At 38.2% G+C, this 24,859-nt stretch overlaps 1 protein-coding gene across 1 annotated transcript in view; it reads left to right on the top strand.

Annotated features, from left to right (window-relative positions):
- LOC308630301 (DBIRD complex subunit ZNF326-like) overlaps positions 1-23,603 on the top strand; it is a gene marked incomplete at its 3' end in the record, with an annotated part of 56,813 nt that extends 33,210 nt beyond the window's left edge. Inside the window, 1 exon segment of the mRNA XM_081258837.1 lies at positions 23,469-23,603. Within this exon segment, the coding sequence (XP_081114963.1) occupies positions 23,469-23,603 (135 nt within the window).
- Between the last annotated feature and the right edge of the window lie 1,256 nt (positions 23,604-24,859).

Raw genomic sequence — 24,859 nt, 5'->3', positions numbered from 1 at the left:
AGGTCCCATTTGCTTATTTTTGTTTTTATTACTCTAGGAGGTAGGTTATAAAAGATCTTGCTGTGATTTATGCCAAAGAATGTTTTTCCTGTAATTTCCTCTAAGAGTTTTATAGTGTCTGGTATTACATTTAGGTCTTTAATTCATTTGGAGTTTAGTTTTGTGTATGGTGTTAGGGAGTGTTCTAATTTCATTCTTTTACATGTGGCTGTCCAGTTTTCCCAGCACCACTTATTGAAGAGGCTGTCTTTTCTCCATTGTATATTCTTGCCTCCTTTGTCATAGATTAGTTGACCATAGGTGAGTGGGTTTATCTTTGGGCTTTCTATCCTGTACCATTGATTTATATTTCTGTTTTTGTGCCAGTACCATACTGTCTTGATTACTGTAGCTTTGTAGTATATTCTGAAGTCAGAGAGTCTGAGTCCTCCAGCTCCTTTTTTTTCCCCTCAAGATTGCTTTGGCTATTCAGGGTCTTTTGTGTTTTCATACAAATTGTAAAATATTTTTATTCTAATTCTGTGAAAAAATGCCATTGGTAATTTGATAGGGATTGCATTGAATCTGTAGATTGCTTTGGGTAGTATAGTCATTTTCACAATATTGATTTTTCCAGTCCAGAAGCATGGTATATCTCTCCATCTTTTTGTGTCATCTTTGATTTCTTTCATCAGTGCTTTATAGTTTTTGGAGTACAGGTCTTTTGCCTCCTTAGGTAGGTTTATTACTAGGTATTTTATTCTTTTTGTTGCAATGGTAAATGGGATTGTTTCCTTAATTTCTCTTTCTGATCTTTCGTCATTAGTGTATAGGAATGCAAGAGATTTCGTGCATTAATTTTGTATCCTGCAACCTTACCAGATTTATTGATTAGTTTTAATACTTTTCTGGTGGCATCTTTAGGATTTTCTATGTATAGTATCATGTCATCTGCAAACAGTGATGGTATTACTTCTTTTCCAATTTGTATTGCTTTTATTTCTTCATCTTGTCTGATTGCTGTGGCTAGGACTTCCAATACCATGTTGAATAATAGTGGCATGAGTGGACATCCTTGTTTTGTTCCTGATCTTAGAGGAAATGCTTTCAGTTTTGCACCATTTAGAATGATATTTGCTGTGGGTTTGTTGTATATGGCCTTTATTATGCTGAGGTAGTTTCCCTCTATGTCCTCTTTATGGAAAGTTTTTATCATAAATGGGTGTTGAATTTTGTCAAAAGCTTTTTCTGCATCTATTGAGATGATCATATGGTTTTTCTCCTTCAATTTGTTAATATGGTGTATCACATTGATTGATTTGTGTATATTGAAGAATCTTGCATCCCTGGGATAAATCCCACTTGATCATAATGTATGATAGTTTTAATGTGTTGTTGGATTCTGTTTGCTAGTATTTTGTTGAGGATTTTTGCATCTATATTCATGAGTGATATTGGTCTGTAATTTTCTTTTTTGTGTGATATCTTTGTCTGGTTTTGGTATCAGGGTGATGATGGCCAGGTAGAACGAGTTTGGGTGTGTTCCTCCCTCTGCAAGTTTTTGGAAGAGTTTGAGAGGATAGTTGTTAACTCTTCTCTAAATGTTTGATAGAATTCACCTATGAAGCCATCTGGTCCTGGACTTTTGCTTGTTGGAAGATTTTTAATTACAGTTTTAATTTCACTACTTGTGATTGGTCTGTTTATATTTTCTAATTCTTCCTGGTTCAGTCTTGGAAAGTTGTACATTTCCAAGAATTATCCATTTCTTCCAGGTTGTCAATTTTATTGGCATAGAGTTGCTTGTAGTAGTCTCTCATGAGCCTTTGTATTTCTGTGGTAATTTCTCCTTTTTCAGTTGTAATTTCTCCTTCATTTCTAATTTTATTGATTTGAGTCTTCTCCCTTTTTGTCTTGATGAGTCTGGCTAAAGGTTTATCAATTTTGTTTATCTTCTCAAAGAATCAACTTTTAGTTTTATTGTTCTTTGCTATTCTTCATTTCTATTTCATTTATTTCTGCTTGATCTTTGTGATTTCTTTACTTCTGCTAACTTTGGGTTTTCTTTGTTCTTCTTTTTCTAGTTGCTTTACGTGTAAGGTTAGATTATTTATTTGAGATTTTTCTTGTTTCTTGAGGTGAGCTTGAATTGCTATAAACTTCCCTCTTAGAACTGCTTTTGCTGCATCCCATAGGTTTTGGATCATTGTGTTTTCACTGTCATTTGTTTCTAGGTTTTTTAAAATTTCTTTGATTTCTTCAGTGATCCTTTGGTTATTTAGCAGTGCATTGTTTAGCCTCCATGTGTTTGTGTTTCTTACAGTTTTTTTTTTCTCCTGTAATTGATTTCTAATCTCATAGCATTGTGGTCGGAAAAGATGCTTGATACGATTTCAGTTTTCTTAAATTTTCCAAGGCTTGATTTGTGATCCAAGATGTGATATATTCTGGCGAATGTTCCGTGTGCACTTGAGAAGAAAGTGTATTCTTCCGCTTTTGGGTGGAATGTCCTATAAATATCAATTAAGTCTATCTGGTCTATTGTGTCATTTAAAGCTTGTGTCTCCTTATTAATATTCTGTCTGGATGATCTGTCTATTGGTGTAAGTGAGGTGTTAAAGTCCCCCACTATCATTGTGTTACTGTCAATTTCCTCTTTTATGGCTGTTAGCATTTTTCTTATGTATTGAGGTGCTCCTATGTTGGGTGCATATATATTTATAATTCTATGTTCTTCTTAGATTGATCCCTTGATCATTATCATTATGTAGTGTCCTTCCTTATCTCTTGTAACAGTCTTTTTTTTTAAGTCTATTTTATCTGATATAAGTATTGCTACTCCAGCTTTCTTGTGATTTCCATTTGCATGGAATATCTTTTTCCATTTCCTCACTTTCAGTCTGTATGTGTCCCTAGGTCTGAAGTAGGTCTCTTGTAGACAGCATATATACGGGTCTTGTTTTTGTATGTATTCAGCGAGCCTGTGTCTTTTGGTTGGAGCATTTAATCCATTTACATGCAAAGTGATTATCGATATGTATGTTCTTATTACCATTTTCTTAATTGATTTGGGTTCGTTTTTGTGGGTCTTTTTCTTCTCTGGTGTTTCCCGCCTAGAGAAGTTCCTGTAGCATTTGTTGTAGAGCTGGTTTGGTGGTGCTGAATTCTCTTAGCTTTTGCTTGTCTGTAAGGCTTTGGATTTCTCCATCGAATGTGAATGAGATCCTTGCTGGGTAGAGTAATCTTGGTTGTAGTTTTTTCCCTTTTATCACTTTAAATATATGCTGCCACTCCTCAAGAAGCATTTGAATTGTGTTCCACTGAACTGCAAAATGGAGGGAGGTTTATAAAGGCAAAAAACACAAAATTCCATAAATTGTCAAAAATTACAATTGGAGCTGGCAAGAAGTAACTGCTTTTTAAGCAAGGATTGATTAGGGGCCGAAATGGTTGCATAGTTACAACAGGAGAGCTTGAGACCACAAGGTTGCAGTTGGCAGCTGCTAGCAGATATTGTTTTGAGAATGGCTGGTGGTGTCATCGAGTATGATACAGTTCCTTTAGTATGATACAGTTCCGAAAATTCAAGTTCTCAGTGATGAAGAAACATGTCTGATACCACATCCACAATGGCCACCAGCTCCATTTTGAATGCTTGAACCACAGTTACTCCATTTTGATTTTTAAATGTATTTTTTTGGTGTAATGTTTAAAGCAGATGTACAATGCATGTTTAATAGGCTGCAAACTGGCAGTTTTGGTTAGCCTAAAGTTCAGGTTAAATCATGTATAAGCCAGAATAACTTCCCCATACCTCAGTATGTGAAAATTACTTCCATTGATCCCACTGCTTAAAACATCCACATGAACACACCTGCCAAAAAGGCAGGGAATTGTATATATTCTGTATGGTCATGTTCCCAGTAAAAAGCAGGGGTCTGTTAATAAGAAAGGTGAAAATGGATATTGGGGTACTATGAGCAGTATGTGCCATTTAAGCTGATTCAGAAATTCATACACAAAGTAAATAACCAAGAAAAACAAACTTGAAAAAAGAGCAATGAGGAAAACTTGGCTTATGTTTATTACTAGAGATGAACAACAAAACTACAGTAATATATTAAAGATCAATAGATCAATGGAACAGATTAATGAAACAGGCTACACTATGCAGATACATAGTATACGATAAAGATACCATTCTGAACCATGGGTAAAAGATAAAATACACTGAATGATCTGGAGACAGTAGAATAGTTAACATTGGAAGAAGGTAAATGCCTGTGTCACTCTATACAGAAAAAAAATTTCAAATGGATTAAAGAGACCAAGGTTAAAGAAAAAACTACACAAGTTCTAAAAATGTATGAAAATGATTTATAATTTTGGGGTGGAGGTCTTTCTAAGCAAGATATAAAGCCCAGAAGACATAAGGAAAAATACTGACAAATTTGGGACATGAAAGAAACTATTGCAGGGTGAAAGACACCCTAAATGAAGTTGAAAGAGGAGTGACAGAAGGGGAGAAAATATTTGCAATATGTTTAAGAGATCAAAGATTAAGTGAAAGAGCTCTAATTTATCAACCATTGTGTTGATAAATATTCAAATATTTATAATAGCCACTATGGTGAGGAAAGTAGGCCCTCTGTCAGATGGTTGATGGCTGAATAAATTGATTCGCCTTATTTAGGAGGGAAATTTGGAAGTAACTTGCAAAATTTAAACTGCACATATAATTTGATCCAGCCATCTTACCTATAAATAGCTATACATTCGCCTGAAATCTGAAATGCATGTGAATGCAAAGATAACATTTCATCTAACCTAAAATGTATTGAGGTTGATGCTTTTTTACTATTACCAGAAGGTATCAAAAAAATACCACCTGGCTGGCAGCAATCATAAGATGTCATCAATTGTAAGATGCATTCCAGTCCCAGAGATGATAAAATGTGGAGGGAAAGGGTGTGTCTAATAATTGCTGAAGCAGAATATATCTGAAGGAATTATCTTTGCAATATTATTTGTAACAATGAGAAATTGGAAACAACCTAAATACTTAGCAATAGGGGAATAATTAAATTGCCATACAAGCACAACAGTTGAATACTATATAGCCATTAGAAAGAATGAGAGAGACCTGTATGCTTTGACATGGAAGAATGTCTAAGACATACTGTTAAGAAGATAAAAGCAAGTTACAATATAATGTATATATTAGAATTTTACTTGGAAAAACCACATGTGTGTATATATAAATATATAAATTCCAAACTATATATTTGTATAGAAATGCATAAAATTAAAAGTAATGTATTTACATAGAAAAAGTCTGAAAGAATACAGAAACAGTGTTTACATGTAAAGTGGGAAGTTGCATTGGGAAAGTGGTAACTTTTTGTTTTTCATTTAACCTATTTTTTCTTTTTTGTTTTTAAACAAGGATATAATCATATGTCATGTGTGTAATGTAAATGTTTTAAGTGAATCTGGAAAATCAGAGCAGTATAAAGAATAAAATAAAAAACACCTAGAATCCAACCACCCAAATAACAGCACAATTAGCAGTTTTTGTGTATTTCCTTCTAATCTATTTTTCTTTGCAACTAGGTAGATGTTAATACTGTTCCTTGAGGTAGGAGAAGCAAGAAGAAGAGCAAGTTTAGGTGAGGTAGATGATAAATGGATTGGGGGCATGTTAAGCTGCTATTCCCTGTGGAACATTGAAATGGTGATATCAAATAAGCAATTGGATATGTAGGCATGGAGCTATGGGGAACTCATGATCAACTTTTATAGTATTAATGCTTTCTCTTTCAAGTGATGAGTTTTAATATTCATGTGTCTGACAAAAATAAAAATATAATTTCTTGTAGCAACATAGTGTAACACAGCTTCTTAGCCTTGGGATTCAACAGATCTTTCTTCCCCGCTATTCCCCACTCCCTATCCCAGCTGTACCATGTTCTAGTTTTGTCCGTCTTAGGAAAAACATTTAAATTAAGAAAAGCCCCAATTTTCTCATATATAAAATGAAGATACTATTATCTTCCCTGTATGATTGAAACAAAGATTAAATGAGTGTAAATAAACACCTAGTACTGTCTGGGGTGCTTAGTTGGCTTTCAACATTTACATTTTAGTTTTCTTACTGTTACCTAAATGTCAGAGTTCATTTATTTATTTTTAATTAGAGATAAAAGAGAAAAGGATGTATTGGCTTGGTAAACCTTTAGGTAAAATTAATACAGAAATTTAGTTTTTTTTCACATTTATTTTAACCGTCTTGATCTTTCATAATGTGTTTTGAAGATTACATTACATCTACTCTTTTCTCCATAACGTTTGCGCAGGCCTTTGGTCAAAATTAATTATGAGCTGATAATCTGATATAATTAAAGGGAAATAATTAATAAATGGCTCATATAACAGAACCAATCATAATTATTCCCAATAATTTTTTCCTTCGGCATCAGAGTTCCTCAACTGTCAAAGATATTCATAACCTGCTAATGTTGGAGCTCCAAACTCAGCCACCACAAAGAGTTAAATAACTCTCCTCAACTGCGGTTTGAATTGCTTGTCAGAGCTGAGGTCACTCTCACTGTTAAATGACAGATGTTTGCTTGCAAATAACTTGTATCTCTTCTTGGGATATAAAGTTCAGTGCCTGCAACAACAGGGTGGTATTCTTTAATAACTTAAATTTATTCTTTAGAGATTTTACAAAGATGTCCTATTGCTCCTGAAGGACTCCCTTGACACCCAACTCTGCATTTTCTTTTTGCATAATGCCTACAATTTAGAGCCACTAAGCTCCCTGTTGTATAGCTCCTGTATCCTTGGTTCAGCATAACCAAAATACTCATAAATCTCCTTTTCTTTCAGTAGCTTTCTGCAGCAGCTGGGGTATGACAGTGATGTCCCTGATCTATAATTTCAGACAGCCCTAGGGTGAACAGACAGGCCAATCCAGAGCTACTACGTCAGATAAAGTGATGTTGTTTGTACAACTCAGTGTCCTCAAGAGGTAGTCATGTAATACTCCGAATTTGTATTCTGCATAAAACTCCTTTTACAAGTTATAAACTTCCTACAGGGAACAAACGTATCCAGCTAAAGGATGCTGAACATATGACTATGTAATGTAATTTTAAACCCAAAAGGAATGGGCTAAGTCTTTTCCATCCTAGAAGCTGAAAGCTATAAAAGAACCCACAGTTTCTATTTAAGAGTGACATTCTTCAATTTGGAATTCTAATCAAGCAATGTGTTCCTAAGACCCTGTGTTTGGTATGTGGTGCTAGGAATATGACTGATTAATATAAATATTTGAATTGTACATATCATGAGACTTTATTCATAGTTATCACAAAAATCTAATTATTTTATTATTTGTGTTTTATTGACTTACATTTGAGGCAGCTATTAAATGTTCCTGTTATCACATTAATTACATTAGAGAAATCTTGACTAAATTATATACTTGTGTTTTTATTTGCATGGTACTTCCTAATTCTTCTGTCATTCGAGATCAGGGATTCTTAATCTTGGCACTGTTGACATTCTGGAGAGTCTAATTCTTTGTTGTGGAAGGCTGTCCTGTGCATTATAGGATGGTTAGCAACATCCATGGCCTCTGCTTCATAGATTCCAGTAGCATACTGCCTGTCGTGACAGTCAAAAATGTTTCCAGTCATCGACAAATGTCCCTTTGGAGGCAAAATCTCTCCCAGTTGAGAACCACTGGTCTAGATGTATTAAAAACAGTTGGGTGTGGAATTTGAACTCTAAGTGTTTTGCTTGAATGTATTAGGATTAAAAAAAAAGGCCTCCTTAGGAAAAAAAAAAAAAAACCTCCTTAGATTCAGTGGTTCTAGGAAGCATTCACAGGCTTTTTGACATTTTCTCCCTCTACTCACCAATAGACGTGCTGTAGATATTTCTTTCTCTACCCTATCCTGGAGTCCTCCGCTTCCCAGAAAGGTCTGTGTCTTACTCTTTCTTCCACCTCCAGCTTCTAACACAATGCCTTGCACATGGTAGGCGCTCAAAAATAAAATGAACTGATTGTATGAATGAATGTTCTAGTTATTTTTCTCTTGGAAGTATATGTCTATAAATATACAGACCTTTTTGAGAATAGATGTGTCCAGCTATTTTATTTTGTTTTGTGTTACCTACTTTTTATAAGTCTGAATGTTCATGAAACATTATTTATTCACCTCACATCCACTGAGTGCTTACTAGGTGCCAGACATTAATACTAGGAGCTGAGGATACAGTTATAAACAAATGAACATAATCCTTGTCCTCAGGAGTCTTACAGAGGGCTAAGCGGTGATTACAATTCAGGAGTGGCCTACTCACTTAGCTCTGTCTGACAGCACTGGTTTCCAAACAAATCAAAATTGTACATGCCTAGAAACCACCTCTGGATACATGGCATGTTAGAAACGTGGCCTGTAGACTTTAAGGGTTTCCCTTCTGCTTCAGAGATCCTAAATTATTTCTTCTAGCTTTTCCCACACTCCAAAACACCAGAGGAGGAAATCTGGAGTCAACAGCGGTGGGGTTATCTTTGGGAGGTAATGAAGAGTCAGAGCTCTGTTCATCAGAACACCGGGGGCCTGCCAGGAACCTAGAGAGGCAGCATTCCAAGGAAGCACAAGATTTTGAGTGAGAAAAGAAAGTGCTGAATAGCTTTCTTTCTCCTCTAGTTACAGATGCATCCCTAAGTTTCATTAGGCTCAATCAGCTGTCTGTGGGTACTGATGGGATACAGTAACAAACAACCCAAATTCTCCTGCTCTCACCCCTACCTGCTTGCTAACTTATTCTCTCTAGTTCCCTTGTAAAGTCCTCACCCCCACTCCAGCTTTCCACATACACCAGGGAGTATCCCACATGTTCATGAATATTTGTTCACACTGCTTTCAGTCACTGCCAGACACTGAGCTCTCCCTCTGCATGACATCTCTGAAAGCTTCATTTGAATCTACCTTTGGAACCATGCCAGCAGTTCCATATGTGATCCTGCAGATGTCTTTCTGACCACATCTCTTACCTTACTCATGATGCCACAGGTACACTGGCCTTCTTTGTGCTCCTCTGACATATCACACTTTGCTCCTGTCTCCTGGCCATTGTGTTTAGTATTTTCTCTGCCCAGAATGCTCTTTGCCCAAACCATGGCATGACTGGGTCTCTTTCCTCATCCAGTGAGGTTAAACCACAACTTTCTCAGAGGACTTCCCATGTAGTCATTGTCTATCCCTTTACCCTTTTACTACTCACTAGATCTAGAATCATTTTATTTATTTGTTCATCACCTGTCTCCTTCACTAGAGTGTAAGCCCCATGAGAACAGGAATTTTTTCTTTTAATTCAGCACTGGATCCTTGGCACCTGGAATGCGGGCAGGCACTCAGTAAGTACTTATTGACATAACTAGTTAAGCAGTCAGTGCTGCCACACACACACAGGAGTTCTTATGGCTGAGCCGAGGTGTGTGTCAAAAAGGGAAAGAATATGTTATCCTTATTAGCATCTTATTTTATTAGGACAAGTTTCTCAACTTCAGCACTACTGACATTTTGGACAGAATAATTCTTTGTTGTGGGGTTGTCCTGCATTGTAGGATGTTTAGCAGCATCCCTGGACTCTACCCACTGGATGCCACCCCTCCCCAATTTAAGACAAGCAAAAATATCCCCAGACATTGCCAAATATCTACCTGGGGGCAAAATCACCTCCGGTTGAAAACCACTTTATTAAAGAGATCCAAAGCTGGGAAACTTGAACACCTATGTCTTACAGAGTTTTTGGAGGTATAGTTTGTTACGGTCATTTTTATAATAACGCTAAGTAATGTCCCCCAAACTCAGTGGCGTGCAGCGATATACATATTTTGTTTTGTTTTGTATTTTGTTTTTGTCATGTGTCTGCAGTTTGCCTGGGATTGGTATGGTATTGGTATAATATTGGTTGGGCTGGGCTAGGTTTGGCTTCAAGCTGCAGATTTGATCCAGTCTGTTCCAAATATCTCTCATTTTCCTTGGGTCAATGGCCACCTGAGTCCATTCATGATGAAAAGATGTGCAAAAAGGGAAACCCAATCATGTTAGTGTATTTCAAGCTTCTGCTTTTGTCATATTCTCAAACATCATTGAAAAAGCAAGACACATGGCCAAGACCAAAGTCAAAGGGTGGGGAAATATACCACCTGCAGTGGGAGGTGGGGGGGATTGAGTATTTGCTGAATGGTAACCCAAATGATCACACACATCTTTCAATTTTCTCTCACAGTTCTCTCTTTAGACATAGAACCAATAGACTAGAGCAGGAGACATATCTAAGTGATAATCACACTGAAATCTTCCCCGACAATTATTTTCTTAATGGGTCCTTCTTGCTTTTCCCCTCCAGATTAGTTTGTTTCAGGATGATTCTTAGTTTAATTTGAGCCCCTTTTAGGCTTTAAGGTAGAAAACTCCTAAAAAGAGTTTTGATAAAATATTTGACGTTTATGCTTTGAAGAGTCTTTGAAGAACAGAGCTATTATTAATTTACTTTTTTATAATGTTCTCTTACACACACCATAAAGTAATTTTGGTGGTTGAATCCGTTTTGATCGTGTCTTTACTGCAAGCAATAAAAACTGACATGTTGGCTTAAACAAATAGGGTTTACTTTTCTCACATAAGAAATCTGGAGTCAGACAACTACTGACATTGGTTCAGCTGCTCCATGTTGTCTGTCGATCCTTCTGGCCTTTCCCTCATCATGTCAAGACACAATGGCAGCTCCAGGTAATGTATCTACATTGAAAGCAGGAAGAAAGGATGGCAGGGAAGGCAGTCTTCAGACATATCCATCTCCATTATTGGGAAAGCAAATATTTTCCCGGAAATTCTCCAGCAGACTTCTGCTTATGTCTCTTTGGCCAGAACTTATCACTTGGTCATCTCCAGCTGCTTATAGTGGAAGATGGCAAGGAAGAAGACAGCTGGCAAAGACCATTGAGTCAGTTTTCTAGCAAGCTCTGGGGAAGGGTTTTGATATGCTATGATTCAGAGGAAAATAGTAGTTATAAATAAGTAACAATAGTAATAGCCTCAATTGGTCGAACATTGACACACCAGGGATTGTGTTAGTTGCCTTGCATTTATTGTTATTTAACTCTCATCCAAACTCAGATCAGGACAACAGAGGGGCTCAGAGTGGTTAATTAATTCCCCCAAACCCATCAAACCCCAGTACACACAGCTGGTAAATAAAAGAGCTGTAATTCATGCCTAGTTCTCTCTGATACCAAAGTTTGTGTCCTTAACTTTGTTATGAGTACGGTTTAATTGCCGAATAATATTTTTTGTTTTGTTTTGTTTAGTTTTTGATGGAAATGTTTGTCATCTTTATTGTAGTGATGGTTTTATTTGTACATACATTTGTCAAAACTGAACAAATTGCATACTTCATATATGTGTGGTTTCATATCAGTTATATCTCAATAAGGTTGGAGAAAAGTGAATGCTTAAAAAAATCATGTATTAGCACCTTTAATTCCAATCCAATATTACAGGATTCTTCCTCTCCTTTCCCATTCTTTATTTGTATCTCATCCCTCCGCAATGATTCTCTCAAATACGTTCTTAACCTCCCTGGATCTCAACAACATCAATAAATTTACTCGTAGGCTCATTGCCATAACATATGCAAATAATTTTGAAATTGCTGTACCCATACCACTACCAAAACAATACTATTAGAAAAAGTCAAAATTCCTTTACAGTTCTTATTTTTAGAATATGTCTCACTGAGGATGTACAGTCCAAATACTAACCAAAAGTTAGTTGGATTAAATTTTTTCCTTTCTATATAGTTATCTTACCAATTTAATATGTAGATATGTTAATTTGTTTCTTCTTTTTGAATTTTATTAAAAATTTTTTTAAAACAGAAAGTTCTTATTAGTCATCAATTTTATACACATCAGTGTATACATGTCAATCCCAATCGCCAAATTCATCACACAGCCACCACCACCCCCCTGTCGCTTACCCCCTTGGTGTCCATATGTTTGTTCTCTACATCTGTGTCTCTATTTCTGCCCTGAAAACTGGTTCATCTGTACCATTATTCTAGGTTCCACATATATGCGTTAATATATGATATTTGTTTTTCTCTTTCTGACTGACTTCACTCTGTATGAAAGTCTCTAGATCCACCCACATCTCTACAAATGACCCAATTTCGTTCTTTTTTACGGCTGAGTAATATTCCATTGTATATATGTACCACATCTTATTTATCCATTCGTCTGTCAATGGGCATTTAGGTTGCTTCCATTACCTGGCTATTGTAAATAGTGCTGCAATGAACACTGGGGTGCATGTGTCTTTTTGAATTATGATTTTCTCAGGGTATATACCCAGTAGTGGGATTGCTAGATTATATGGTAATTGTATTTTTAGTTTTTTAAGGAACCTCCATAGTGGCTGTAAGAATTTACATTCCCACCAACAGTGCAAGAGGGCTCCCTTTTCTCCACACCCTCTCCAGCATTTGCTGTTTGTAGATTTTCTGATGATGCACATTCTAACTGGTGTGAGGTGATACCTTGTTGTAGTTTTGATTTGCATTTCTCTAATAATTAGTGATATTGAGCAGCTTTTCATGTGCTTCTTGGCCATCTGTATGTCTTCTTTGGAGAAGTGTCTATTTAGGTCTTCTGCCTCTTTTTGGATTGGGTTTTTTTTTTTAATATTGAGCTGCAAGAGCTGTTTATATATTTTGGAGATTAATCCTATGTCCATTGATTCATTGGCAAATATTTTCTCCCATTCTGAGGGTTCTCTTTTCGTCTTGTTTATGGTTTCCTTTGCTGTGCAAAAGCTTTGAAGTTTCATTAGGTCCCATTTGTTTATTTTTGTTTTTATTTCCATTACTCTAAGAAGTGGATCAAAAAAGATCTTGGTGTGATTTATGTCAAAGAGTGTTCTTCCTGTGTTTTCCTCTAAGAGTTTTATAGTGTCCAGTCTTACATTTAGGTCTCTAATCCATTTTGAGTTTATTTTTGTGTATGGTGTTAGGGAGGGTTCTAATTTCATTCTTTTACATGTAGCTGTCCAGTTTTCCCAGCACCACATATTGAAGATACTGTCTTTTCTCCATTGTATATCCTTGCCTCCTTTGTCATAGATTAGTTGACCATAGGTGCGTGGGTTTATCTCTGGGCTTTCTATCTTGTTCCATTGATCTATGTTTCTGTTTTTGTGCCATACCAATTGTCTTGATTACTGTAGCTTTGTAGTATAGTCTGAAGTCAGGGAGTCTGATTCCTCCAGCTCCGTTTTTCCCCTCAAGCCTGCTTTGGCTATTCAGGGTCTTTTGTGTCTCCATACAAATTTTAAGATTTTTTGTTCTAGTTCCATAAAAAATGCCATTGGTAATTTGATAGGGATTGCATTGAATCTGTAGATTGCTTTGGGTAGTATAGTCATTTTCACAATATTGATTCTTCCAATCCAAGAACATGGTATATCTCTCCATCTGTTGGTATCATCTTTAATTTCTTTCATCAGTGTCTTATAGTTTTCTGCATACAGGTCTTTTGTCTCCCTAAGTAGGTTTATTCCTAGGCATTTTATTCTTCTTGTCGCAATGGTAAATGGGAGTGTTTCTTTAATTTCGCTTTCAGATTTTGCATCATTAATGTATAGGAATGCAAGATATTTCTGTGCATTAATTTTGTATCCTGCAACTTTACTAAGTTCATTGATTAGCTCTAGTAGTTTCCTGGTGGCATCTTTAGGATTCTCTGTGTATAGTATCATGTCATCTGCAAACAGTGACAGTTTTACTTCTGCTTTTCCAATTTGTATTCCTTTTATTTCTTTTTCTTCTCTGATTGCCATGTCTAGGACTTCCAAAACTATGTTGAATAATAGTGGTGAGAGTGGACATCCTTGTCTTGTTCCTGATCTTAGAGGCAATGGTCTCAGTTTTGCACCACTGAGAATGATGTTTGCTGTGGGTTTGTCGTATATGGCCTTTATTATGTTGAGGTAGGTTCCCTCTATGCGCACTTTCTGGAGAGTGTTGAACTTTGTCAAAAGCTTTTTCTGCATCTATTGAGATGATCATTGAAGATATATTGAAGAATCCTTGCTTGTATATTGCAGAATCCTTGCATCCCTGGGATAAATCCCACTTGATCATGGTGTATGGTGCTTTTAATGTGTTGGATTCTGTTTGCTAGTATTTTGTTGATTTTTGCATCTATATTCATGAGTGATTTTGGTCTGTAATTTTCTTTTTTTGTGGTATCTTTTTTCTGGTTTTGGTATCAGGGTGATGGTGGCCTCATAGAATGAGTTTGGGAGTGTTCCTTCCTCCGCAATTTTTTGGAAGAGTTGGAGAAGGATGGGTGTTAGCTCTTCTCTAAATGTTTGATAGAATTCACCTATGAAGCCATCTGGTCCTGGACTTTTGTTTGTTGGAAGATTTTTAATCGCAGTTTCAATTTCATTACTTGTGATTGGTCTGTTCATATTTTCTATTTATTTCTTCCTGTTTCAGTCTTGGAAGGTTATACCTTTCTAAGAATTTGTTCATTTCTTCCAGGTTGTCCATTTTATTGGCATAGAGTTGCTTGTAGTAGTCTCTTAGGATGCTTTGTATTTCTGTGGTGTCTGTTGTAACTTCTCCTTTTTCATTTCTAATTTTATTGATTTGAATCCTCTCCCTCTTTTTCTTGATGAGTCTGGCTAATGGTTTATCAATTATGTTTTTCTTCTCAAAGAACCAGCTTTTAGTTTTATTGATCTTTGCTATTGTTTTCTTTGTTTCTATTTCATTTATTTCTGCTCTGATCTTTATGATGTCTTTCCTTCTGCTAACTTTGGGTTTTGTTTGTTGTTTTTTCTCTAGTTCCTTTAGGTGTAAAGTTAGATTGTTTATTTGAGATTTTTGTTGTTTCTTGAGGTAGGCTTGTATAGCTATGAACTTCCCTCTTAGAACTGCTTTTGCTGCATCCCATAGGTTTTGGATCATCGTGTTTTCATTGTCATTTGTCTCTAGGTATTTTTTGATTTCCTCTTTGATTTCTTCAGTGATCTCTTGCTTATTTAGTAACGTATTGTTTAGCCTCCATGTGTTTGTTTTTTACATTCTTTTCCCTGTAATTCATTTCTAATCTCATAGCGTTGTGGTCAGAAATGGTGCTTGATACGATTTCAATTTTCTTAAATTTACCGAGGCTTGATTTGTGACCCAAGATGTGATCTATCTTGGAGAATGTTCCATGTGCACTTGAGAAGAAAGTGTAATCTGCTGTTTTTGGATGGAATGTCCTATAAATATCAATGAAATCTATCTGGTCTATTGTGTCATTTACAGCTTATGTTTCCTTATTTATTTTCATTTTGGATGATCTGTCCAATGGTGTAAGTGAGGTGTTAAAGTCCCCCACTATTATTGTGTTACTGTCGATTTCCTCTTTTATAGTGATTAGCAGTTGCCTTGTGTATTGAGGTGCTCCTATGTTGGGTGCATATATATTTATAATTGTTATATCTTCTTCTTGGATTGATCCCTTGATCATCATGTAGTGTCCTTCCTTGTCTCTTGTAATATTCTTTATTTTAAAGTCTATTTTATCTGATATGAGAATTGCTACTCCAGCTTTCTTTTGATTTCCATTAACATGGACTATCTTTTTCCCTCCCATCACTTTCAGTCTGTATGTGTCCCTAGGTCTGAAGTGGGTCTCTTGTAGACAGCATATATATGGGTCTTGTTTTTGTACCCATTCAGCAAGTCTTTTGGTTGGAACATTTAATCCATTCACGTTTAAGGTAATTATCAATATGTATGTTCCTATGACCATTTTCTTAATTGTTTTGGGTTGGTTTTTGTAGGTCCTTTTCTTCTCTTGTGTTTCCGATTTACAGAAGTTCCTTTAGCATTTGTTGTAGAGCTGGTTTGGTGGTGCTGAATTCTCGTAGCTTTTGCTCGTCTGTAAAGCTTTTGATTTCTCCTTGAATCTGAATGAGATCCTTGCCAGGTAGAGTAATCTTGGTTGTAGGTTCTTCCCTTTCATCACTTTAAGTATATCATGCCACTCCCTTCTGGCTTGTAGACTTTCTGCTGAGAAATCAGCTGTTAACCTTATGGGAGTTCCCTTGTATGTTATTTGTCATTTTCCCCTTGCTGCTTTCAATAATTTTTCTTTGTCTTTAATTTTTGCCAGTTTGATTACTATGTGTCTCGGCATGTTTCTCCTTGGGTTTATCCTGTATGGGACTCTCTACGCTTCCTGGACTTGGGTGGCTATTTCCTTTCCCATGTTAGGGTAGTTTTTGACTATAATCTCTTCAGATATTTTCTCGGGTCCTTTCTCTCTCTCTTCTCCTTCTGGGACCCCTATAATGCGAATGTTGTTGTGTTTAATGTTGCCCCAGAGGTTTCTTAGGCTGTCTTCATTTCTTTTCATTCTTTTTTCTTTATTCTGTTCCACAGCAGTGAATTACACCATTCTGTCTTCCAGGTCACTTATCCGTTCTTCTGCCTCAGTTATTCTACTATTGATTCCTTCTAGTATAGTTTTCATTTCAGTTATTTTATTGTTCATCTGTTTGTTTGTTCTTTAATTCTTCTAGATGTTTGTTAAACATTTCTTGCATCTTCTCAATCTTTGCCTCCATTCTTTTTCTGAGGTCCTGGAGCATCTTCACTATCATAGTTCTGAATTCTTTTTCTGGACGGTTGCCTATCTCCATTTCATTTAGTTGTTTTTCTGAGGTTTTATCTTGTTCTTTCATCTGGTACATAGCCCTCTGCCTTTTCATCTTGTCTGTCTTTCTGTGAATGTTTTTGTTCCACAGACTGCAGGACTGTAGTTCTTCTTGCTTCTGCTGTCTGCCCTCTGGTGATGAGGCTATCTAATAGGCTTGTGTAAGTTTCCTGATGGGAGGGAGTGGTGGTGGGTAAAGCTGGCTGTTGCTCTGAGGGGCAGAGCTCAGTAAAACTTTAATCCACTTGACTGCTTATGGGTGGGGCTGGGTTTTCTTCCTGTTGGTTGTTTGGCCTGAGGCAACCCAACAGTGGAGCCTACCTGGGCTCTGGGACGGCTCACGCCAAGGAGTACTTCCCAGAACTTCTGCTGCCAGTGTCCTTGTCCTCACGGTGAGCCACAGCCAACCCCCACCTCTGCAGGAGACCCTCCAACACTAGCAGGTAGGTATGGTTCCGTCTGTATCGGTGTCACTGCTCCTTTCCCTGGGTCCCAATGCACACACTACTTTGTGTGTGCCCTCCAAGAGTGAAGTCTCTGTTTCCCCTAGTCCTGTCGAAGTCCTGCAATCAAATCCCACTAGCCTTCAAAATCTGATTCTCTAGGAAATCCTCCTCCCATTGCCAGACCTCCAGGTTCGGAAGCCTGACGTGAGGCTCAGAACCTTCACTCCGGTGGGTGGACTTCTGTGGTATAAGTGTTCTCCAGTTTGTGAGTCACCCACGCAGCAGTCATGGGATTTGATTTTATTGTGATTGTGCCCCTCCTACCATCTCATTGTGGCTTCTCCTTTGTCTTTGGATGTCGGGTATCTTTTTTGGTGAGTTACAGTGTGTTCATATTGATGATTGTTCAGCAGTTAGTTGTGATTCTGGTGTTCTTGCAAGAGGGAGTGAGAGCACGTCCTTCCACTCTGCCATCTTGGTTCAGGGCCCTATGCCGCTGAATAATTTTTGAAGTCAGGAATTCATAGAATTTGTTAGACTTTCAAAGTTAGAGTTAATCAGTTCCTTGAGCTTGGGAAGTGAGTAATGACCCTAAAATTCAGCTATATAGGTACCCTCAATACTTTTATTGGTTTATTCAAATACTTACTGAATAATAAACACATGTAATACACTCGGCTTGGTGCTATGTGTGATAGAGGCATAAAAAGTGACCAGGAGATTGAAACACTGATACTCATTTATGGATTTTTCAGGCAAGTAGGAAACATATACACAGGATGAGAATACAAGTTGGAAAGTCTAAATATTAGACTGTAAGATACACAAGGATAGTGAGCATGTCTGTTTGTGTTTCCCTCAATGTGCCCAGACCTGGTATATTCCCTTACACAGTAGGAACTCAATAGACATTTGCTCACTTGAACTGAAAGAAAGGAACAGATAGGATGTGATTGGACTTCAGACAAAGATTTGTTCTAGTTGAAGGAATTAAGGAAGGCTTTGTGGAAGAAGTGGCATTTGACTTGGGACTTGAAAGATGCAAATGATTTGGACATAAAGAACTGGGGATAGTGGAGGTGGTGGAGAAAAAGCATTAAAGGAAGAGGTATCATCAGGAGCAAGGCACAGAGGAAATCATGGACTGTCTCTGGGGAACAGCATGAGCCTGCACATGGCTGCAGTCTTGGGCTTGCATATGGTAGCAGAATTGGGTGGTAGCAGATCATGGAGGGCCCTGAATGCCAGAGTGAAGCATTTGCAGTTTATTCTGAGGCAAGAGGGAAACAGCAGAGTGACATGAGCTGAGCCGAACTTCAGAAAGAAAAATCCGTCAGCAGTTTTTTGTTTTGTTTTGTTTTGCGGTACGCGGGCCTCTCACTGTCGTGGCCTCTCCCATTGCGGAGCACAGGCTCCGGACGTGCAGGCTCAGTGGCCATGGCTCACGGGCCCAGCCGCTCCACGGCATGTGGGAATCTTCCCGGACCGGGGCACGAACCCGTGTCCCCTGCATCGGCAGGCAGACTCTCAACCACTGCACCACCAGGGAAGCCCCATCAGCAGTTTTAAGACGTACTGGAGTAAAGAAAAGCTGGTAGGAGGTGGAGACTGCAGATGGAAGGTTAGTGGAATATTTCAGATGGAAATAGCAAGGGCCCAAAGAAGGCCTAACCCAGGCTAATAGTGGAGAGGAAGCCATAGGTGTGAACAGTGTTGCAGTTCATGTGATGCCGGGGCCTAGGGAAAGGAAAAAAAATCAAAGATTGTGTGCAATTTTTTTTTTTTTTTAAGGTTTTCAAAATAACATTTATTTCTTAAAAGTTAACATGTGCATAATAGGAAACCAAAGAACACAAGAAGCAAAAAACAAAGTCATCCATCATCACAAGTAGTTTACCATCTGATGTGTCCTTCTAGGTCTCGTTTGTGTATTTAAACACAACTAAGCATCCATTTTTATGTAATTAAGATCATACAGTTATGTATCATGCTTTTTCACACATCATGAATATTTACCATTTCAAAGTCCCAAAGCTATGAGTATTTTGATAACCAAAAATACACTACACCAACTCAATCTGGAAGGAAAAAAAATGTAATCCTTTCTTGGCGACAAAAGCTTCAGAAAAGACAAAAATGGCAACAGTCCTCTAGATAAAGATATTGGCAGAGTTATGATTAAAATACTACATTCCCTTAAAGTTCAATTAAAAATGAGACATAAAGCAACACAGTACCCAAAGTATGATGCTTTTAAGAGGATTCATTATCTGATCTAACTATTAAAGTATTAGCAAGGAGGTATGTTTCCACTGAATTACTTAACAATGTATTCCTATAGTACAGCTAAGAGATGCACACACATCAATGGTTATCATCAAAATATAAAAAGGAACACATCCACATACTTCCCTCCCTTTTATACTTCCTTCTGCCCCTCTGCTGCCAACCTAATGAACAAGTCCTGGTGTACATTTCTCAGATGGTTTAACAATTCCATGTCCAAGATGCTACTATTTTACCAATTATAACAAAGATATTTACAAATTGGTTAATTCACTAGCTCTACTTTTTATCATACATTGTCACCTCAGGACTCCTAAAAAGCCTAGATGTTGCAAAATAATGAATGAACCTTGTCCATAATAAGCATTGGTACTTTATAAAAATGCACATTTAGACCTATGGTTATAACCTAAAACTGTCTTCTAGATATGGAGATATTAGCTAAGAGCCCTTCCCTTCACCCTTCCTCTTACCCCTCCTCCAGCATATCAGCGAGTAAGTACAGGACTATATCTAGCTCCAAGAGGTGGGTTAACATAGACACTCCCAGAAGACACAGCCCTTCCTAAAAACCAACAAAAGGGCATTTATTAAGGGGTTATTTTACTACCTCTACTTTTAATATACTTTGGGCATTAGGACTTGCTTATTCTTTAATACACAGCAATATTAACTAAAACACACAAATAGAACAATGGTTAGACAATCTGAACTTGTCTAAAGACTCATGGGCACAGATCCCTTCTCTGTACTTCCTTCCCTGTCCGCTCCCCGCCTCCCCACCCCCCAGTGAATAGTCAGCTTACTCTCCAAGACTCAAGTTTAACAATTTCCACTCCCCCAATACAAACATTCCTATGAATTAACAGAAAAAAAAATACTTAAAAGGTCTTACTTTTAACTATTTTCAACATATGTTGTGCACTTTTACACATCTAGAAAGATTAGATGTTTCAAATACAGATTTAAGTTTGTCCACTATATATATACACGTAGTAGCACTGAAGAAACTGCACATAAAGGCTATAGTCACAAAGTGTCTCCTAAACAGGAACACTCTGGCCTAAAAGCTTCCCCTCTTCATCTCTATCAACCCAGTGGACAAGAATAATAAGCATCTGTAATGCTTAGAGGGGATTTTGACAATTTTACTTCCTCCAGTTGTTTTCAGAAGTCTTTCCAATGAATTTTAACACAAAGTTACACAGTGTATTTATCGGCTCTTTTTGTCATACACTGGCGACCTCTTTAACACCCGGGAAGACGAGATGTTGTAAATTTGGACCCTCTGTCCTTTATGTACACTATGTACACAGCCAAGTAAAACAAAATGCAGAGACACACCAGACAATGGTTAGTCTTGGTATAAAGCCCTTTACACTTTCTTCTTTCTCCCTGAACCAGCACAAATAAAATAACGTGTACTGCTCAGAGAGGTGGTTTGATCATTTTGATCACTCCATTTCTAAAAGACAGTATTTCATATGAATTTTAACAAAAGGATATATCTACAAAACATGTTACTTCACTACCTCTACTTTTAACATACTTTGTGCACTTCTAAACATCTAGAAAGACTAGATGTTTCAAATAAGGACTTAAGTTTGTCCACTATATACACAGTAGTGTTGAATAAACTGCACACATGTAACAATGGTTAGATCTGAAAGTGTCTTCTACATAGGAACATTCTAATCTAGAACACTTCGTTTCTCCCAGTACCTCCTTTCTGCCATCCATCCAACATTGGGCAAGTACAGGCACAGGTGTCACTTAGATGTGATTTACAATTTCACTTCCAAAGGCCCTTTTCAGAAGACGGCCTTTCAATGAATTTTAACACAAAGTGTACAAAATGTGTTAGTTTACTAACTCTACTTTTGTCATACATTGGCAACCTCTTTAATATCTAGAGACTAGATATTATAAAATTGGGACCCATTGGTCCAGTATATACAAAATATATACAGTAAAGTTAAACAAAATGCATGTAACATATAGAGCAATGGATAAGTTGAAATGTTCTAGTACCTGCTAGCAAAACATCTTTTGCAATCTTTCCCTCCCACCTCCCTAAACCCAGTGAACAAGCACAGAGTATACTGTTCAGAGAGGAGGTTTAACAATTCCATTTCCAAAGACAGTATTTCCCATCAGTTTTTAAAAGCTATTTACAAGAAGCATTATTCTATTAAAACTACTTTTAAATACATCGAGCACTTCTAAACATCTAGAAAGAATAGATATTTCATATAAGAGCTTACTTGTCCACTATGTACACAACACTGTTAAATAAAATTGCACACATGTAACAATGGTTATAATCTGAGGTATCTTCTTCTAAATATGACCATTTGGGCCTGAACCATTTCCTCCCTCACTTCCTTCTCTCCACCGCCAATCCAGTGGACAAGTACATGCATGTGTAATGCTTAGAGGTGGTTGAACAAATTCATATCCAAAAGTCATTTACAGAAGACAAGCATTCCTATGAATTTCAATAAAGTATACAAAATGTGCTAATTTTACTACTTTGTCATACACTGGCAACCCCTTTAACATCTAGAGGCTAGATGTTGCAAAACTAGGACTCAATTTGTCCATTATATACACTATATACACAGCAAAACAAAATGAACATACAAAAAATGGTTTTGTCTGAAAATATCCAGGTATGAACACACTAGCATATTACCTTTTGCAATTCTTTCCCTCCCTCCTCCAAACCACTGAACAAGTATAAACAATAGTATACTGCTCAGAGAGGTGGTTTAACATTTAACATTCCCAAAGACTACTTCCTGTGAATTTTAGCAAAAAGATATTTACAAAGTGATATTTTACTACCTCTACATTTAACATACGTTGGGCACTTCTAAACATCTAGATGGACTAGATGTTTCAAATAAGGACTTAATTTGTCCACTATATACAGAGCAGTACTGAATGAACTGCACACATGTAACAGTTACAATCTGAGAGTGTCTTCAAAATACCAGCATTCTAGCCATTCTAAGACCAACCCCCTTCTCTCTCTCCCCCCTCCACCAACCCAGAGGGCTATCATGCTCAAATTTTCAGAAGACAATCTTTCCTAGAAATTTTAACACAAAATGTACAAAATGTATTATTTACTAACTCTATTTTTGTCATACACTGGCAACCTCTTTAACATCTAGAAAGACTAGGTGTTGTAAATTACGACTCATTTGTCCATTATATACACTATATACACAGCAAAGTCAAACAAAATGCAGGAACATAAAAAAGACAATGGTTAATCTTGCCTCACTATAAACACACTGGCACAGAGCTCTTTGCACTTCCTTCTCCTCCCCCCGACCTTGAACCAGTGCACAAACAAACACAGTGCATACTGCGTACTGTTCAAAAAGGTGGTTTGGCCACCCCTGCCCCCCAAAACAACATTTCATACGAATTTTAATAAAAAGATATTTACAAAATGTCTTTTTACTACCTCTACTTTGAAGATATATCAGGCACTTTAGAACATCTAGAAAGACTAGGTATTTCAAAAAAGTACTTATTGTCAACTACATATACAGTAGTAAGGAGTAAAATGCACACACAAAACAATGATTCTAATATGCAAATGTCTTCTAACTGTGACCAGTCTGGCACAGAACCTTCTTTTCTTCCTCCTCAACGTCTTCCATTCCATGGTCTCTAACCCACTGAACAAACGTGGACCTCTGTGGCTCCTGATGTCGCCTCTAGAGGTGGTCAAACAACTCCATTTCGAAAAGTCATTTCCAGAAGACATTTCTCTTCTACGGTTTTTTTTAAAGAAACAAATGGGCATTTACAAGACATGTGACTTTAACTCTATCATACGTCGGCAACCTCTTCACATCTAGGCCTATTATATGTAGCGAAAAGTTTTCTTTCGAAAGGTTGGGGGGAAAGTTGAGAGCAGCTTTTTCATATTATATACACAGGCCTTCTATAAACGGCCAGTAAATCTTCCCAAAGGGTGGCTGGCACTTCCTATTGGCCGCATGTGGTACGTTATTCTACCATTTCTATCTTCCGACATCGAGGTCTTGGTAGAACGACCACCAACCGCCCGATGACCCGCGAACGTTCCACCCGTCGTGGACCGGGGCTCCGCTCACCTTCCGGGCCCGTTAAGGCCTTTGTCCGTCGTTGTCCGGACGAGGTGAGGTCTCGTCCAACTGGGGCAGAGAGGTCACCTCAGGTCCCCGATCCGCGCGGGCTCCAAGGCCTAAGGGTGGCTGAGCTGGCGTCCACGTAGACCCCCCTTCCCGGGCCCTCGAGGCTCTAACGGCCCTCCGCGGCGTTCCAGTGGCCGCCATTCTTCTCGCCCTGCCACGCCCGACGCCCAAAGGCGCCACGTCCTCGGTGGCCTGCCGGGGGCTTCGCCTAACCCCTGCAGCGTGGGGTCAAGAGACCCGGCGGTGGGCGGGATCTGGGCTCCGAGGGGCCGCCGCCATTAGGTCGCGGAGGTGGGGGTTGGGGAGCAGTTCGTTGCTGCTTCCAGGCTCGGGCCCTGCCAGTGGGCGGCTGCGGCGAGGGCTCTGGGGCTCGGCAAGACGCAGCCTGAGCCTGTCCCGGGGGCCCCCCAGTTCACCTGCCGACCAGAGGCCGGAGGGCCTGGAGGGCCCCGGGCTAGAAGGCCGCGATCCGCTTCTTACCGCGCTCTCTGCCGGAACTGTGTGCAATTTTTTGACTTCAGTGACTGGAGAATAACAGTGCTGTTAAAAGAAATCAAGCTCACTGGAAAAAATCCTCCTATTGGCTGGCTTTTGAGGGGGAAATGCTGCTGGTTTTGGTCATTTGGAGTTTGAAAGCCTTGTTGGATATCCAGGTATGAGTAAAGCATGGCTGGTGAGGGTAGGAGATTCTCGGTCAGCATGGACGCGACAGCTGAAATCAGAGGACTGTGGCAGAAAGAGCACAGACGGGGCAGATGCTGCAAGCCGGATCCACTCAGCGAGAGGCCACCGTGCGGGGCCTCACCTTGCTTATCACTGCGAGCAGGTAACCAGTGTTTAGATAACAGTGGTGCTGAGTTGATGGAGGATGTTTTCGGAACCCCTAAGTTTTGGGGTGTGTGCACATGTGTGTGAGAGAAAGTGTCCTTCAGCGAGTTAGTGATTTCCAACTCTCTCCTCAGCACTTTTTGTAGTGGAAGGCAGGGGGCAGCAGAGTCTCACTTTTCAAAGGCGATTCAGGCTGTAATTTGAAAGGTTTTTTATTTTTTGTTTGTTTTTTCCTTTATCTTTTTTGTTAATGAAACCATCCCCCTTTTAAAGTTGGAGAACATAATTTGTTTCCTAAGTTGCTGTCTTTGGGTACAGCATATGAA

Source organism: Mesoplodon bidens (genome assembly GCF_964165515.1).
Source record: "Mesoplodon bidens genome assembly, chromosome: 2".
In the NCBI taxonomy this organism is placed as follows: domain Eukaryota; kingdom Metazoa; phylum Chordata; class Mammalia; order Artiodactyla; family Ziphiidae; genus Mesoplodon; species Mesoplodon bidens.
This window is presented reverse-complemented; position numbering and strand designations above follow the sequence as displayed.